Consider the following 12790-nt stretch of genomic DNA (forward strand, 5'->3'; position numbering starts at 1 on the left):
TAAAGGGATATTTATTGCTGTTTTACGTATATAGCGCCATGATATTCCAGTACTTTACACATTTTCATCACTGTCCCCATTGGGGCTCGCAATCTACATTCCCTATCAGTAGGTGTTCCCTATTTGGAATGTGAGAAGAAACCGGAGAAAACCCACCCAAATTGATCCCAGTTTAAAGAGATTCATGGTTAGGAGGCTACCAGAGGGGCTGAACTATTCAGGCATACTGTCGCTTTTTATTTATTTTACATAGAACCATTAATTCCACAGCACTTTACAGACTCATCGCTGTCCCCGTTGGGGCTCACAATCTAGATTCCCTATCAATATGTCTTTGGAGCGTGGGCGGAAACTGGAGAACCCGGAGGAAACCCACACAAACACGGGGAGAACATATAAACTCCTTGCAGATGTTGTCCTTGGTTGAATTTGAACCCAGGACCCCAGCGCTGTAAGGCTGCTGTGCTAACCACTGAGCCACCATGCTGTCCACAATCGCTGCAAAGAGCAATTTACATTCTGTGCGACGCTGACGGTGCAGCCATCAATAGTGTTTCAGCTGCTCAACCTTATTTAGAAAAGGGGTGCAAAGGTGGGCATGTCATAGAGGCCTCCCAACAGATGTAGATCAAAGGAGTGAATGAGGAAACTGTAAATAAAAAAATTGAGTTTTGGATGCTGTATAATGATTGCTAGATTCGAACAGAAAAATATTTAGAATTGAGAGTCCTCAGTGGTTGATACCTTTTAATGGCTAACTGAAAAGATGGTAACAAATTGTAAGCTTTCAAGACTACTCAGGTCTCTTCATCAGGCAAAGACTAATGCAAAATCTATTTTTCTATCTACTGGCTAACGCGGTAGAAAGATATATATCTTTCCTAGATTTGAATACTCCTCTATAGGAGGCATTGTGAGATGATACAGATGCTGCGATATCGTGACCGCCTAGCCATGTTCCTTTTTTGCAGCGTACATTATACGCGAGCCCCTCTCCCATCAGACATTGTCCACGAGTGAGCAGCCACAATAACATTTCCCAGCAGTGAGCAGCCTTCCGACAACACAAAGCAGCAGCGGGACGATCTGCTATAAGCACCGAGCAAGAGCTGAATCACTTCTGATAAATCGCAGCCACTTGCCAACATCAGACAATCAATAATTGTAATTATTTAAGGGGTCCGAGTGCCCTACTGGTAATATATGGGAAGCATAGAGCTCTGAGTATTCCTGGTAGGTCGTCTGCACCGTGAGAAACGTCTTCAGAATTGTACTTGGAGCATTCGGAATTGATTTAAAGGATTTCAGTTATGCAGATCTATTATCTTTTGTGTTATAATAAATCAATCGAGCAAGAACAATTGTTTCCCAGCTCTCCCCAATGTTTAGAACGGTCTTGAGAACCAAGGTGTGATGCTTCGGTGCATGTGTTGTGTGACGAGCGAGGACTCCGTTCTGTAATTATGGATCAGTTGTATTACGAGAATCTCCCTGAGCGGAGATCAGTGTCTGCCGGTCGTCAGCGTTCCGGTCTGTACCGCCGCTGCGAGGAATACGGCGTGCTGTATATATTTAATGCTGCTGAAAGCTGGCGGCTCATTCATCACTATCTGACTGTGGACGAGGCATACTTCACTATGTATAGAACCGTTCCAATAAGTACTCAAGTTCCAAGTGATTCAGATGGCTGACACCGAGGTGGACGATTACCGAGACCTGGCCCGCCGCGGCGATATGGATCCAGACAATCGCATAAAGATCCAGGGCACAATGCAAAATCTGCAACACCGGTCCCCACCGACTATGTGACATTTTATGATGCTCGAGTCTCAAATGATAAAAAATGGCCTTCAAGGGCTTGTTCACATGATGTCTTTTTGCTGCGTTTTCATCTCGATTTATCACATTTGAGTGCCAAGTTTTCATATATTATTTGATGGGATAGGATCCTACTTGCACACTCCCCAGAAGTCCCATGTGATATAGAAGGGTCTACCTTTCTTGTCCTGTATCAAGGCAGATTTTTCCACCAAACAGCAGAATAAAAAAACTTGTATTAGTCTTCCTCCTCCCCCTGCTGGGAACACCCCACAAAACCCGCTGTACCTCGAAACATGCCACAAGACCCACCATACGCAGGGAGCACCCCACAAAACTCGTCATACGTCCCACAAGACCCGCATGCCAGAAACAGCCCACAAGACCCATCGTATGCTGGGTGCTGGGAACACCCCAAGACCCAGCATGCGCCAGGAACACCCCACAAGAGCTGCCGTATGCCGGGAACACCCCACAAGTCCTGCCATAAGCTGGGAACACCCCACAAGAGCTGCCGTATGCCGCGAACACCCCACAAGACCCACTGTATGCTGGGAACACCCCACAAGTCCTGCCGTATGCTGGGAACACCCCACAAGACCCACTGTATGCTGGGAACACCCCACAAGAGCTGCCGTATGCCACGAACACCCCACAAGACCCACTGTATGCTGGGAACACCGCACAAGTCCTGCCGTATGCTGGGAACACCCCACAAGACCCACTGTATGATGGGAACACCCCACAAGAGCTGCCGTATGCCAGGAACACCCCACAAGTCCTGCCGTATGCTGGGAACACCCCACAAGACCTGTCGTATACCGGGAACATCCCACAAGACCCACTGTATGCTGGGAACACCCCACAAGACCTGTCGTATACCGGGAACACCCCACAAGTCGTGCCGTACGCTGGGAACACCTTAGTCCTGCCGTACGCTGGGAACACCCCACAAGACCCACTGTATGCTGGGAACACCTAACAAGAGCTGCCGTATGCCGGGAACACCCCACAAGACCCACCACACCCTGAGAAAACCCCACAAATCCTGCCATATGCCAAGAAAACCCGCCATTTTGTGCCTGCAACCATCCTCAAGACCTGCCGTGCGCCAGCAAAAAGAACCCACAAGACCTGCCATGTGCCAGCACAAACCCCTCACATCATTGCACTTGCCATTGTTCTCTTTGCAACACATCATCTTCAAGGACTGGTCCCCAAGCTGCCTGATCAACCCCGGCCCTCACAGGCGCCATTGTCACCACATACAGTTAGTGACATCTCCCACCAGTGGTTTTAATGTTCTTGTTGATCGTTGCATATAAACTGGGGATGCTTATTTTTGTTGACCCTTAAATTCTGATGCATATTTTTCAGAAAATAACAAAAAAAATTTTCTATGACTCTCCGGCTGCAGATAAGGAGCTTCCCCGGGTTTGGACACTGTCTGAATCACTTGTTTGTTGCTTCTTGAAGCTAAACTCCAACCTTCTCCTCCTCCCCCAGCTTCCGCTGCACTTCGCTCCTTCCTCCTGCTCGCTGGCTTCTTTGCTGTCCATTCTTTCAGTAACAGAGCTGGTGCTTGACCCAAATGTCAAGCGTGGGGGTGGCGTGGCTTACTGACATTTTATTAAGTGGGGTTACACCAGCATACAGACCCTGTGAGATGTCAAGCAGCTACACTGTGTCACAGATTAGCTCATGGGCTGCCAGACTAACTCCCAACCACCTCCCCTTGTGTTCGTGTGAGGGAATTGCTTTACCAGCAATTTTCCTATGTAAGGCCGATTAAAAAAAGGCTATAATATGGCACAAACATAAGCGATCAACCCATCATTAATCATGAGACATAGATTAGAAAATTGCCCTATGAGCAGTTTTCTAACAAGTGTTAGCGCACCAAAAGGGTCTGAAAACATTTTTCTGGGAGTCAAAAAAAAGTTTGATTTTCTTTTTTTTAAATCTAGCTACAACTGCAAACAAAAAAAGCCTTGTGCCAAAATCTCCCCGAAAAATATCTACATTGAAGTGTACAGAAGCTTGGATGTTGCCTCTGATTTTCATAGGGATCATTATTCCCTATCACTAGGTGGCGCCGCCATGTGGTAGACAGCGTATAACACCCTGGACAGAGGTCCTAACAAGGACCCCCTTATGACAGCACTGCTCATCCAGAAAGGTCTGCTCTGCCAGAATCCAAAGTTCAGCGCCTCCCCGTGATAATCTGATGTGTTCTAAAGGTTGTTGGAGGCGCAGCCTCGCCTGGCACCGAGAAATGATCTGTATGAGCTCATTTATGGGCTTGTGCTGCTTCTCAGCCTCCGTGCACAGCAATCGGAAAAGCTGGTAGGTCGACCGATCCGGAAAATGTTTAAAAAAAAAATAAAAACTCCAATCACGGCCCCGATGACCCAAAACTCCTGGCACACAGCAGGGGATTAGCCGCCTATCAAAATAAAGACAAGCCAAATAATAAATTAAAATAATAACGATTTCTTTATAGCCAACGCATTCCGCAGCATTTTACAATTCAGACAATAAAGACATTACAAAGTAACACAATTTTCTGGAATTCTTATCGGACCCCCTCTAACATAAAATCCCCTCTCAAATGGTGAACGTGGCCCTACGGTGTCAGCGGGGCCCCTCTGTGCTTCTGATTGGCCAGGGAGTCTACCATCACTGCCCATAGCCGTGGTCCCCAACCTGTGACTGTCCAGTCCTTGTGAAACTGCTTCTCCCAGAAATCTCGCATCCTGATGTCAGGACATGCTGAGAGTTGTAGTTTTCCCAACAGGATGGGGGCTACGGACCCATCGTGGCCGACTCCTTTCATGCTACGGTTCAGAAGCCTGCCAGGACATGCTGAGAGTTGTAGTTTCACAGTTGGGATTTCTGGGCAAAATCCCAAGAATTCCCAAAGTGAATCCTATTCTGGGAAAGTCTTTCCTAAATTCGGATCCGATTCTAATCTCGTAAATGCTTTTCCAGCAATGGGTTAATTGGGCGCTGGACTTAAAGAGGACCTGACAAGCCCTGGACGGGGCCCCCGAAGGGAGGAGGTGGTGGGACCCGCACACAATATATGGTCATTATGTGCCTGCCTCCCAGGACTGGGCACAGCAGCCGTCAGTCACAGCCTGGCGGTCCACACCCCGGGAATGTCATCTCCGCAGCTCCCGCCTATTAACTCCTTAAGGAGCCCAGAAGGGACATACTGAATATAGGGGAAATAAAGCACCAAGATAAATAAGAGAACCCATCACTGGCCAGTGTGGGACCACCAGTCACAGCATGCCCCTATAAATGCAGCCGCTTCCAGATTACTTCTCAATGAAGATGGGTCTGATCAGCGGGGGTCTGGCTGCTGGGACCCCCAGTATTTGGGGGAAAAAAAAAGAATAGTCACTCTACAGAAATGAGCAGAAGTTATGGAAACATTAGTGATCCACTCTGGCTGGTGTGGGACTACAAGTCACAGCACGTCCACAGTGTCAGAAATGTTACATTGTATCCTGACAACTTCCCTCCTCGTCTTCATTACAATGTGTCAGGAGATTCCTCCATCTCTGTAACTTTCTTTGTTTTCCACTTCTGTGTTTCTACAGAAAGCAGGGGAGAGCACAGAGGGGTTTCCTCTCTAACTTAACCCCTTCATGTCTCTGCGGGGAATGCTTTAACCCTATGCGGTCATCCCCTAGGTCAGTCATACTCAGCCTGTGGCTTTGAAGCCGCCGGAATACTACAAGTCCCAGCATGCCCGGTCATCCACAGTCTCGAGGTCTTCGCATTATTCTGCCCACTGCCCGGATCCTGGCACCATCCTCACCGTGATTCAGTCACCCTGTTGTCAGACTCCACTTGCTGGCTGTGCCCACGCCTCCATATTCTCCTCCGTGTGCATCTCCTCCCACAGCGCTGGGATCGCCGGTCCACGCCTCTCTTCAATGTTTACTGCTCCGAGCCCAAATCCAGGAGCAGGAGTCAGGACACCCCATCTGACGGCGCAGGAGCCCGGCGGCATCAACGCCAGCTGCACTGTACCAAGCCTACGGAAGAAACCACTGGTTACTGATATCAGAGACCCCCATATCCAGGGGAGACCCCATACTCTAAGGGGGCAACAGAGACCCTTGTCCTAAGCAGGACAGCTGGGACCCCTATATCCTATTATATCCTGAGGAGAGACCCCTACATCCTGGAGGGGGGCAGGAACACTTTATCCTAAGGGGCAGAGACCCCCATATCCAGGGGGAGACCCCATACTCTAAGGGGGCAACAGAGACTCTTGTCCTAAGAAGGACAGCTGGGACCCCTATATCCTATTATATCCTGAGGAGAGACCCCTACATCCTGGAGGGGGGCAGGAACATTTTATCCTAAGGGGCAGAGACCCCCATATCCAGGGGCGGGGGGCAGAGACCCCTATATCCAGGGGTGGGAGGCAGAGAACCTCATATCCAGGGGTGGGGGGCAGAGACCCCTATATCCAGGGGTGGGAGGCAGAGAACCTCATATCCAGGGGTGGGGGGCAGAGACCCCTATATCCAGGGGTGGGGGGCAGAGACCCCTATATCCACAGTGGGGGCAGAGACCCCTATATCCAGGGGTGGAGTGCAGAGATCCCTATATACAGGGGTGGGGGGGGGAAGACCCTATATCCATAGTGGGGGGGGGGCAGAGACCCCTACATCCAGGGGTGGAGGGCAGAGACCCCTATATCCAGGGGTGGGGGGGGGAAGACCCTATATCCACAGTGGGGGGGCAGAGACCCCTACATCCAGGGTTGGGGGGCAGAGACCCCTATATCCACAGTGGGGGCAGAGACCCCTATATCCAGGGGTGGGGGGGGGGAAGACCCTATATCCACAGTGGGGGGGCAGAGACCCCTATATCCAGGGTTGGGGGGCAGAGACCCCTATATCCAGGGGTGGAGTGCAGAGATCCCTATATACAGGGGGGGGGGGGGAAGACTCCTATATCCACAGTGGGGGGGCAGAGACCCCTATATCCAGGGGTGGAGGGCAGAGATCCCTATATCCAGGGGGGGAATCCCACATCCACAGTGGGGGGGGGGGGGCAGAGACCCCTATATCCAGGGGTGGGGGGGCACAGACTCATATCCAGGGTTGGGGAGTAGACCCCTATATCCGGGGGGAGGGACCTTATGTACACGAGGGGGCAGGAACCCTGTAGCCTAAGTGGGCAGGGACCCCTATATCCAGGGTGGGGGGGTGGCAGGGGCCCCTATATCCAGGGTGGGGGGGTGGCAGGGGCCCCTATATCTAGAGGAATGGGGGGCATGAACCCCCATATCCAACAAAGGTCCCATCGGACAACGACCTTAACTACAACTCCCAGTATTCTCCTGCCCCACAGGTGAAGCTGCTGCAGAAGCTCTTGCGCGCCTCCACTGTCAGATGCAGGCGCACAGCTCGGAGTTTGGGCGGGAGCTGTCACTCACACAGGAGGTTCTGCAGCAGCTGCATTCTGTGTTGTCAATCCGCTGAACTACGAGTCCAAGACTAACTCCAGAAAGTTTGCACCTGCCGCCAGCGCCTCGCTAATCAGTCACTGAAGGAGGTGAGCTCTGCAGTCCCCGTCAGGAGGTTCTGCAGCGGCTGCGCCCTCGGTGTCTGGAGCGGCCAGTCACATCCAGGCAGGTGGCGGGAACAAACATCAAACCGCGTCCCGGACAGCGACACCTCCGACTGCACGACGTCAGCCCACAATGCACCGCGGCGGGTGACCAGCATTACCTCATCCCGTCATCCTCTGCGAGAGTTAGAATCTTCTAGGGCGGTCACCATAGCGACCAGGGTTCATTTGCACCCTTAGCCCCGCCCACCATACTCCTCAGCCAATGGCAGGCCGCCGGGGTGACATCATGTCTATTTTTAGTGGGTGACTGCCCGCAGATAAGAGTTAGCTGCACGCTGCCCGGGCTCAGAGTGTGAGAGAGCAGCTCAGCCCGGGACACGGCCAGCGTCAGCAGCCTGCAAGTAAGAGCGGGGACTCTGCTCACTGGGACGGGGCGGAGGGGGACAGACCGGGGGGGACAGCGCCGACCGGGGGGACAGCAACTTGCACAACTTTCCCACACTCCGAAGTTCTAAGAAGTCTCCAGAAGTTCTGCGGAGGGGGAGAGGCGCCCGGGACTGCAGCAGGACGGGGGTGAGAGCAGGGACTGAGCCTCCTGGGGGGCAGGCAGAAGAAGAAAAGTCTTAGGGGGCTGCTAAGAGGAGGGAATGGGGGAGAAAAAGTGTGTGAGCTGTGCTGGAAGTGACGGGACGGCCCCATAACGGGCAGGGTGAGGGGCACAGGCAGGGTGAGGGGCACAGGGGTCCTCCAGGGGTGCAGTGCAGAAGGTCAGTGGGAAATATGGGGGTACAGCAGATCTGGAAGGAACGAGCAGTCCACATGGTGGAGGAGATCACTGTAGGGTGGGCTATAGGAATAATGGGGGCGCTACAGACATGTACTAGGATGTTAGAGGGATCAGAGCGAATGTATAAGATGCAGGGGGCGTTAGAGGGGTTACTGCAGATAGAAGCACAATAATAACTAATATTCTGGACGTAGTAGAGCAACATATAAGTGCTGGAGAGCTTATATGGAAGTGCTGCAGAAGTAGTTTTAGGAGTGCAATGCAGAAGTTTTGGGAGATATTATATATATACACAGAGCAGCTCTAACTGCTGGAGATTGTTGTAGGGGTAGAAGATTCAGGAGATCAGGATCTATACAGCTTGTTAAGGGTTTATTGCAGCATATAATCACTGATGACCCCTCACTATGGTCAGCCTCCATGTTATAGGGGTTTAGTGCAGCATTTAGACCCCTGATGACCCCTTACTATGGTCAGGCTCCATGTTATAGGGGTTTAGTGCAGCATACAGCTCCCCTATGATCACTGATGACTCCTCACTATGGTCAGGCTCCATGTTATAGGGGTTTAGTGCAGCATTTAGACCCCTATAATCACTGATGACTCCTCACTATGGTCAGGCTCCATGTTATAGGGGTTTATTGCAGCATATAATCACTGATGACCCCTCACTATGGTCAGCCTCCATGTTATAGGGGTTTAGTGCAGTATTTAGACCCCTATAATCACTGATGACCCCTCACTATGGTCAGGCTCCATGTTATAGGGGTTTAATGCAGCATATAGCTCCCCTATGATCACTGATGACTCCTCACTATGGTCAGGCTCCATGTTGTAGGGGTTTAGTGCAGTATTTAGACCCCTATAATCACTGATGACCCCTCACTATGGTCAGGCTCCATGTTATAGGGGTTTAATGCAGCATATAGCTCCCCTATGATCACTGATGACTCCTCACTATGGTCAGGCTCCATGTTGTAGGGGTTTAGTGCAGCATATAGCTCCCCTGTGATCACTGATGACCCCTCACTATGGTCAGGCTCCATGTTGTAGGGGTTTAGTGCAGCATATAGCTCCCCTGTGATCACTGATGACTCCTCACTATGGTCAGGCTCCATGTTATAGAGGTTTAGTGTGCAGCATACAGCTCCCCTATAATCATTAATGACCCCTCAGTATGGTCAGGCTCCATGTTATAGGGGTTTTAGTGCAGCATATAGCTCCCCTATGATCACTGATGACCCCTCACTATGGTCAGGCTCCATGTTATAGGGGTTTAGTGCAGCATACAGCTCCCCTATAATCATTAATGACCCCTCAGTATGGTCAGGCTCCATGTTATAGGGTTTTAGTGCAGCATATAGCTCCCCTATGATCACTGATGACCCCTCACTATGGTCAGGCTCCATGTTATAGGGGTTTAGTGCAGCATACAGCTCCCCTATAATCATTAATGACCCCTCAGTATGGTCAGGCTCCATGTTATAGGGTTTTAGTGCAGCATACAGCTCCCCTATGATCACTGATAACTCCTCACTATGATTCGGGCTCCAGGACGTCCCACTAATAACCTGTTTGCTTTGCTCTTCTTGCAGGACGTATTTCTAGACCCCAGTGACTGCTGCACCACGTGTTTCTCCCAGCGGTCCGGGTCCGTTGTGTATGACTGCGAGGATGGAACCTACTTTTTATGACGATGCACTGAGCGCTGCCTTCAGTCAGCCCGAGCCGGCCGGCTACGGATACAACCCCAAGGTGCTGAAGCAGAGCATGACTCTGAACCTGTCCGACCCGTCCAGCGCCATCAAGCCTCACCTGAGGAACAAGGCGGCGGACATCCTCACCTCGCCAGACGTCGGTCTCCTCAAGCTGGCCTCCCCGGAACTGGAGAGGCTCATCATTCAGTCCAGCAATGGGATGATCACTACCACCCCGACTCCTACCCAGTTCCTCTGCCCTAAAAATGTCACAGACGAGCAGGAAGGATTTGCGGAGGGGTTTGTCAGGGCGCTGGCAGAACTTCATAACCAGAACCACTTGCCCAATGTCACCTCTGCGCCCCAAGCCCCCGCCAGCACTGGACTGACCCCCGTCTCCTCCATAGCAGGTAGCAATGGATACAGTAACCCCTTGCACAACGAGCCCCCTGTCTATGCCAACCTGAATAACTTCAACCCCACTACCATCAGCACGCCCCCTGCCTTCAGCAGCCCCGCAATGGGCTTCTCCTCTCAGCATCACACCAGCCCGCCCATCCCCGTCCAGCACCCGAGGCTGCAGGCTCTAAAAGAAGAGCCCCAGACTGTGCCCGAAATGCCCGGCGAAACCCCTCCTCTCTCCCCCATCGACATGGAGTCTCAGGAGAGGATAAAAGCCGAGCGGAAGCGGATGAGAAACCGGATCGCAGCCTCCAAGTGCAGGAAGAGGAAGCTGGAGCGCATCGCCAGGCTGGAAGACAAAGTCAAAAACTTAAAGTCTCAGAACTCTGAACTGGCGTCCACTGCCAACATGCTGCGGGAGCAGGTCGCCCAGCTGAAGCAGAAAGTGATGAATCACGTGAACAGCGGCTGCCAGCTCATGTTAACGCAGCAGCTGCAGACATTCTGAGCGGCCGGAAAAGCCAGGAAAGCGCGTCCGCAGAGAGGAGAGGAAGCAATTTCAGGTTGAAAACTCCTGATTGGAGGAGAAAACACAAATCGGCGTCCGTGATCTGACTGTTGAGCACGCGTGCGCGAGGGGGGTCTGCCCGGCCTTCCGTTGGAGCAAGAGGTGGTAGGGCAGAGCGCAGGATCAATTCTACAGCACCAAGCCTGTGTGTAACATTGAGACCTGCATGGACCCTTTATGTTTTCATGATCGTACAGTATAAAGGATAACCTGCTTATTACGGACTACAACTTCTGTAATTCTCAGAGGGGGCGGGCGGGGGGCAGTGGTCTGATCACTTTTACATTTTTTTTTAATATATATATGACAATTTCTGCTTGTCTTTGACCCAATTCTATATTATATATAAATGTGTACATAACTGTTTTTTTTATATATTATATAATGCTGACAGAGCGTCAGTCCGTGACCGCTTCAAGCTCTTTGTAAGTTATTTATGTCCTTATTTTGGGTTCCTGAAAAAAACCCATCATGGTCTGTAAATAAGAGAATTTTTGAACTCTTTTGAGTTTAACCTTTGTAATAAAGTTATAATTTTTTTTTTCCGTTCCAGAGGACAATTCCATGTATTCTATTTAAGAAAGTTTTTAAAAGATTTGGAAAAATTTTAGATTTTTTTTTTTTTTTTTTTTTTTTTTTTTTTTAACTTATATTGAGGTTTTTTTTTTTTGTTTTTTTTACATTGCAATAAAAGTGCATGTCAAAAGTATTTCATGTCTAGCTTGCCTTTCATGCAGTAGAAATGTATATTTGCAAACTGGAAGGAGGGCTTTGAATCTAAAAATGATGTTATTTATACATTCTTAGTAAATCGATGGATTCTACCTGTTTTGTTTTTGTTTTGATTTTTAAGCTTACAATAGATCAGAGGTCCCCAACCGCCGGTCCGCGGACCAGGACCGGGCCGTTGGGGTTTTTCAGCCGGTCCGCGGCGCCCCTGTTCAGCGGTCACGTGGGACCGCTCATTAGAGAAATGAATAGGCGGCTCCACCTCCCATAGGGGCGGAGCCGCATAATTCATTTCTCTAATCAGCGGTGCCGGTGACCGCTGACAGAGGAAGAGGCTGCGGCACCGAAGACCAGCTGTCCGGGGGAAGGAGCGGGACGCCGGGAGCAGGTAAGTATCGCATATTTACGTGTCCTCGTTCCACACGCCGGGCGCTGTCTCCATCTTCCCGGCGTCTCTCTCTCCGCACTGACTGTGCAGGTCAGAGGGCGCGATGACGCATATAGTGTGCGCGCCGCCCTCTGCCTGATCAGTCAGTGCAGAGAGACGCCGGGAAGATGGCGCCGAGGAGCTGCAGGCAAGACAGGTGAGTATGTGTTTTATTATTTTTATTGCAGCAGCAGCACAGCTATGGGGCAATAATGGACGGTGCAGAGCACTATATGGCACAGCTATGTGGCAATAATGGTGCAGAGCACTATATGGCACAGCTATGGGGCAATAATGGTGCAGAGCACTATATGGCACAGCTATGGGGCAATAATGGTGCAGAGCACTGTATGGCACAGCTATGGGGCAATGGTGCAGAGCACTATATGGCACAGCTATGGGGCAATAATGGTGCAGAGCACTATATGGCACAGCTATGGGGCAATAATGGTGCAGAGCACTGTATGGCACAGCTATGGGGCAATTATGAACGGTGCAGAGCACTATATGGCACAGCTATGGGGCAATTATGAACGGTGCAGAGCACTATATGGCACAGCTATGGGGCAATAATGGTGCAGAGCACTATATGGCACAGCTATGGGGCAATAATGGTGCAGAGCACTATATGGCACAGCTATGGGGCAATAATGGTGCAGAGCACTGTATGGCACAGCTATGGGGCAATTATGAACGGTGCAGAGCACTATATGGCACAGCTATGGGGCAATTATGAACGGTGCAGAGCACTGTATGGCACA

At 50.7% G+C, this 12790-nt stretch overlaps 1 protein-coding gene across 1 annotated transcript; it reads left to right on the plus strand.

The window, feature by feature from the left end:
• The first annotated feature begins 7670 nt into the window (after window positions 1-7670).
• JUN (Jun proto-oncogene, AP-1 transcription factor subunit) lies at window positions 7671-11697 on the plus strand. The gene is made up of 2 exons (XM_077277674.1): window positions 7671-7820; window positions 9802-11697. The coding sequence occupies exon 2, from the start codon at window positions 9869-9871 to the stop codon at window positions 10811-10813; it is 945 nt and encodes a 314-aa protein (XP_077133789.1). The 5' UTR covers window positions 7671-7820; window positions 9802-9868; the 3' UTR covers window positions 10814-11697.
• Window positions 11698-12790: the final 1093 nt, after the last annotated feature.

Source organism: Ranitomeya variabilis, chromosome 8 (assembly GCF_051348905.1).
Source record: "Ranitomeya variabilis isolate aRanVar5 chromosome 8, aRanVar5.hap1, whole genome shotgun sequence".
Taxonomy (NCBI): Eukaryota; Metazoa; Chordata; class Amphibia; order Anura; family Dendrobatidae; genus Ranitomeya; species Ranitomeya variabilis.